Here is a 6,074-nt window from a genome sequence, read left to right as displayed (position 1 = left end):
CACCAATGAAAGATTTCATTAGTTTGTGTAATTTTTAAATGGTGAAATATAAGAGGAAAATGCACGAGTTTAAATAATACATTTAATGTGTGGTGAAGTTATAGTTTTGGTGTTTGATTATAGAAGCACGTATAAAATCATTTTGTATGTACTGAGGGAAGTTAAGAGTAAAAAAAAAAAGGAAGAACGGGAATGAAGAAAAGTCATCCTCCCCTTTGGTTCTCTGCAGATCTGCAGCATTTACATGTTCTACCCCTAACTCTGAAAAAACGCCATCCTTTACCATCAATGACATCAGTGCATGTTTGTGCGTGTGCTGGCAGCCATAGTGGAAACAGTGTGTCGCAGTGGAGACATCTGGAAACTTGGTGGCTACTGTAGGTGGAACAAACCACACACGCATCATACAAAGAGCCTCTTGTTAGTTTTTTCATGCACTTGGAAACCGTCCAATGCTGTTCTGTGAAGGTGAGACAGAAAAGACTGTTGTGTTATCTGCAGCGTACAAGCACCTGCATTTTACCCTCGTAACAGTCGAGTTCCTCTGTGCGGGGCATGACGTGAGATCACGGGTAACATGTTCTACCAGAATTGCTGTGAGTACTTGAGAGGATAATGGAATACATTAAGGAAAAAGGAAAGAAATGAGAACATCTGACAGATCGCTAAGAGCCGATCTTATCTTGGTCTTTTTAGCCATTTAAGCAATGCAGTATCCATCAGTCAACTCGTTTTGGTCCAAAGTAAAAAAAACAACAAAATTTTAGATGATATTATCCACTGTAAAAATAATAATAATAAATATCCAAGATAGATGTAGAATAAAATAATCAAATATGCTAAAAACCCTCAGTCTCACTCTCACCCACAAAACACCATACACATTACAAAACCTTTGGTAACCACACCAACCCAAATAATGTATATATAGATAGATATAGAATAGCGGTAGGACTACATGCCTTTAGAGCCAGAGTCTTAAGTTCGAGTCCCAGTATATCCAGTAAGGGGCAGAAACAAGAAGGCATTGGTAGGCAAGAGATGAAAATAGGGTGCTCTTGAAATGGGTTGCAAATGTTGTCTATAGGCATCTTTCATACCCAACAGCCGCATTAATGACAAAAACTATTAGCAATAGTCTTCTTCTGACATTTGTAAGAAGGGACTGCTGTCACGACTGGACAAGGTACAACACAGGTTGGGGGGAGAGAGATATAATCACTCCCACCTGAGATGTTATTTATCAAGACTACCATAATAAACCCAACATAAAAATCAGAATAAAGGATAAAACAAATGTTGACTGATGCCGATGAAAGAAATTTCGTAAGAATGTGTTGTGGTGTATCTAGAAACTTTAGACCAGAAGGAGACACAGCGAGAAAATATTACTGGATCCAGGCATATCATTAATGCTCGATGTGTAAATGTCTTTAATAAAAATCTATACAGCATTCCAGGAGATGACACGAATTCTTCAGGGGTTGCTTCAGAGCGAGAGTCCAGCATTAAAATCTGCCAGATACAGAGGCACTGGCTTTGGTGAAATCTTGTGAATGCAGCTGAAAGTAGCAGAATTCTTCATGCAGGTCATCAGAATTCAGATTTACAGCTTCATCACGAACACTTTCACCTCAAGACAGAACAATTTATTACAAGCTGGTACTTTCTGAACCCTGGTGTTTGAAAAGGCCTCCCACCTACAACTGATAAAAAGTAACTCATTTCGTCGCCGTTTTGACGGATACTTTACTCAAGGACAGACTTCCCAAAATGACATTTAACTAAAACTGTAATATAAAAAAAAATACAAATTTGATGATCGAGCAGTCCTTATGTGACTCTCTCTTGTTTATAAGCCCCTCCTACTAGATGAGGTTTCCACGCAGGATTCAAACAAAACTGTCCTTTACGATTGCATGCATGTGATGTATGCAGGGGAGGTCCACTCTCCCAGACAGGATTATTGCATTATTGTTTACAATGACAAAACATTAATTTAATGCCTTATATTCACATTTCTTTATTGGTTTTTTCACATGCTTAAGGGCTGTATACAACACTGCAGGGCACTGTATTACCAGGGCAGCTGTGTACTGCTGTAATGACTCCAGTGTGTGTGAGGAAAGTACATACAGTAATAACACTGGCATGGTTGTGCAGTAAGTGTTTGCAGATGTGTGCAGGATGCATTTGGAGCCTGAAGAGGTGCATATAACATAGGAAACGTGTGCAGAGGTGGAGGTATATATTGACCCTGACGTACGAGAGGAGGAATATAGTCAGGCTGAAGATGTGGTGGCTGCCGCGGGCATGGGAATGGTACAGAGGGAGGGATATTGTCTCTTCTTCCTAAGGTTCCCCCTCTCTCTGGTCGGCAGATGGTGTAGGTGGTGTCATTCTTGTGTTTTTGGGGCAGCACCTGGAGGTGAAGGGTGGAGGTGACTTGGCGAGGGTGGGGCAGGAGACTGACAGACTTGGTTAGCCGAGGTCTTTTGAGCATCCCCTTCATCCTTCCCTTATCCTCTGGAGTCTCAGATGTCTCCGCTCGCCTGTCACCATCCTGCCCTCCAGAATCAGGTTCAGCAGTGTCTTCACACACAGGCCTCACTGGTGTCTCTTCTACGACGTTCCCAGTAAAGCAACTGCTGCTGGAACTGGACTCTGCTTCTGAGTCGGACTTAACCTCTGATCCAAAGTCTTCGTCAGATGAGCTGGACTCACTCCTGCCCCCCCACCGAGACCTGAAGTGTGCCTTGTGGTTGTAGCAGTCAGGGCAGCGAGATAGACTCTGGAGTTAGAATAGAATAGAATAATCCTTTAATTGTCCCACAAGGGGAAATTTGGTTGTATCAGCTCACTTTGGAGTAGAATCAGCAGGAGATAAGGACATGCATGCAGGTCCTCCTCCTACAACACTGAAACAATGCTGGCAATTCCCCAGATTTACACAAATATTGTAGAAAAGAAAAAACATTAAACCTGTTAAACTGGACTTATAGCCTCAGTATTAACATTTTGACTGCTGCCATGTTTGTTAGGATCCAGAAGCGACCATATTTTGACTAGTTGGAAACATCCAGGACTTAAAAATGAAGCCGAATTTGGCCCTAAAAGTGAGTCAATCCCAACAGAAAATACAAGGCCCACCTTTTCTGGATTGATAAACTCTGCTTACCTGTGTTACTGAACTTGAGCTCGCATACGATAATATGGTTTGTAAGAGCATGGAAAAGTCGCTGATGAAATGAACTCAGGCTTCATAGATACAGAAGGAAAATTCCTATTATGGTTAAGCCCCACCCCTTCATTTTCAAACCTGTTGTTTACAGGAGCAGCCAATCAGAGGACACTGACTTAAGGGAATTGAGGGCTGAAACAAACCTTTGTCTGACAGATGCAGAATATTTTGAGCTGTGAGTCACACAAACTCTACCCGGATACAGTCTAAGAATTTAAAAACCAACAGATCTCTTTCAAGCGGCAATTTCTCACATCATTTAAAAACAGTCAAATGTCACATGTCTGAACGATTTCAGACCTGTGGCACTCACCCCCATTCCCGCCAAATGCCTGGAGAGACTGGTCATTAAACACATCAGAGCTGCTTTTCCACCATCCCTGGACTCGCACCAGTTTGCATACAGGGAGAACCGGTCAACCGAGGATGCGATCGCCACAGTGCTGCACACATTACTGAAGCACTTGGAACACAGGAACACCTATGCACGGCTCCTCTTTGTAGACTACAGCTCGGCTTTTAATACCATCCGGCCATACAAACTCCGTCCCAAACTCCACCAACTGGGACTTAACTCCTCTCTGTGCAACTGGATTGTGGACTTCCTCACTAACCGTAGACAGAGTGTCAGAGTGGGTAAGAACACCTCTTCCACCCTTGTGGTCAACACCGGTGCCCCTCAGGGGTGTGTTCTGAGCCCTCTGCTATACACTCTCTTCACCCATGACTGTATTTCCTCCTGCGCGTCCAATCTCATTGTTAAGTTTGCAGATGACACTACAGTGCTCGGACTTATATCCAACAATGATGAGACAAACTATAGGACAGAGGTGCAACAACTAGAGTCATGGTGCCACGACAATAACTTGGTCTTAAACACCAAAAAGACCAAGGAGATCATTGTAGATTTCCGGAAGAGGGGTCATAACAACCATCTGCCTCTCTTCATTGGCAGTGAGGCGGTGGAGAGGGTGAGCAGTTTTAAATTCTTGGGGGTAACTGTGACCGAGGACCTGTTCTGGGGCAACCATATCACCTCAGTTGTACGGAAGGCCCAACAGCGCCTCTACTACCTGAGGAGACTGCGGAGCGCACACATTCCCAGATCTCTGATGTTGAACTTCTACAACTGTGCCATCAGCAGCGTTCTGACGTATGGATTTCTAGTGTGGTTCCCCAGCTGCACCAAGGCCGATCAGCAAGCACTCCAGCGGGTGGTGAAAGAAGCTGGCAGAATTATTGGAACAAGTCTGCCAGAGATCAGTAATATCTTCCCCACTCGCTGTCTGAGGAGGGTGCACAGTATCCTGCGGGACCAACATCACCCTGCGCGCCACCTTTTCCATCTGCTGCCCTCAGGGAGAAGGTACAGGTCTATACAGGCCAGAACATCCAGACTGGCCAACAGCCTGTATCCACAGGCTGTGAGGCTCCTGAACTCTCTGCCCCCCTCTCACGGACAATAACCATATCCAACTTCTTAATAGCAATGAACTGGTCTGCATTGGTGCATCATATCTTTATTCTCTTCCCCCTCCTGCCCCCCCCCCCCCTCTTTCTTAAATAGATAACTATCATATCTGATATCATATCTCACAGTACAATAATATTGAATGGGTTGCATTGTTGTATTTTGTCATGTTTCTCAGGTCTTTGTCTGAATTTCTACGAACATTATTGCTAAGGATTGTCTTATTGCATTGGAGTCACACTGGGTTAAATATGTACACTTGGGTTTTAAGGGGTATTTATTATTTTCTTCTTTTTTTTTGGGTTGTATGGAAGCCCCAAACGCAATTTCATTGTTCTTGACAATGACAATAAATAAATAAATACTAAATACTAACATAAGTTAATACCTTTGATTGTTTTTGACGATGTGCTTGATTGTCCTCAGTGTTTTGTTCAGAATCTGAGTGAAGTCCTCCAGACTCGTCTAGAAATCAGATGGAGAAGAAAACGTGAAGGAAATAAGATGCACAACTACACGCATAACAAAAAAGAAAGACAGGTGGTTATTTGTGTTAGGGTTTTTTTGAAGCTACAGTTTGTTGAATTCTAGATTCTACATGAATATACAAACGCACAATCACCTGTGGCCTCTCATTACACAACATTTGAAAACACCTGTCCTACTTCAACACACTAGCAAGAAGTTGAATGGTTACATTTTCTTAGCTGACAATAAAAAAAAAAATACTACCAACCCATTAATAATCCGTATTAAAACTGAACCCAGTTGGAAAACAAACCAGAGAAATTACACTTATTTACTAGTGTTTGAGCAAAATGTTACAAATCACATTTAAGTGACTGAGTCTGGGCTCAAGTACTTTGAGATTAACAGGAATTCACATTTGCTATTTGAGAACATATGAGGTCATGTTCATTTTGATTTAAAGTCGTTTTGATAACTAATGAATGATTTCAGGCTCAGGATTTTTTCTGTCAAAGAACAAAATATGTCCTCACTCAGTTTGCAGCAGTACAGACTGAGCAGATTAATTGGTGAGAAAAACAGTCCTAACCAATTTCAGCTGTTAACCCTGCGTAATGTGTGGCATAGTAAAGTTTGTACTTGCTACTTCTTAAGATAACAAGTTATTCATTTATCACAAAGCGCACTCACCCATGCTTCCCCGTTCTCTGCCTCAGGTCCGGGATACTTCTGCTTCACACACCTGCGTGTCTTTGTGCAAATGAGTGTCAGGTGAGGGCGTTTTGATATGTGCTGTTTGAGGAAGAGACACACTGAGCTCATCGCTGTCAGAAAATAAATAAAATAAAGAGCCGACTTCCAACCACAGATCGACACACACAAGCACATATGCAT

General features: G+C 42.5%; 1 protein-coding gene across 2 annotated transcripts; it reads right to left on the bottom strand.

Annotated features, from left to right (window-relative positions):
* Positions 1-2,010: 2,010 nt before the first annotated feature.
* LOC146655271 (uncharacterized) lies at positions 2,011-5,998 on the bottom strand. Of its 2 annotated transcripts, XM_085427398.1 has the most exons (3): positions 5,871-5,998; positions 5,101-5,177; positions 2,011-2,791 (listed from the first exon to the last, which is right to left on the bottom strand). In XM_085427398.1, exons 1-3 carry the CDS (start codon positions 5,872-5,874, stop codon positions 2,078-2,080), a joined length of 795 nt encoding a protein of 264 aa, XP_085283524.1. In that variant the 5' UTR covers positions 5,875-5,998; the 3' UTR covers positions 2,011-2,077. The 2 variants fall into 2 exon arrangements, with proteins under 2 accessions (XP_085283524.1, XP_085283525.1); XM_085427399.1 differs by lacking the exons at positions 5,101-5,177; positions 5,871-5,998 and adding an exon at positions 3,179-3,269.
* Between the last annotated feature and the right edge of the window lie 76 nt (positions 5,999-6,074).

The sequence above is a fragment of the Rhamphochromis longiceps genome, linkage group LG13 (assembly GCF_057381845.1).
Source record: "Rhamphochromis longiceps isolate RC_006_pf linkage group LG13, R_longiceps_female_GT1.1, whole genome shotgun sequence".
In the NCBI taxonomy this organism is placed as follows: domain Eukaryota; kingdom Metazoa; phylum Chordata; class Actinopteri; order Cichliformes; family Cichlidae; genus Rhamphochromis; species Rhamphochromis longiceps.
Note: the sequence above shows the minus strand (reverse complement) of the source record. Positions and strands in the feature narration are given on the sequence as shown.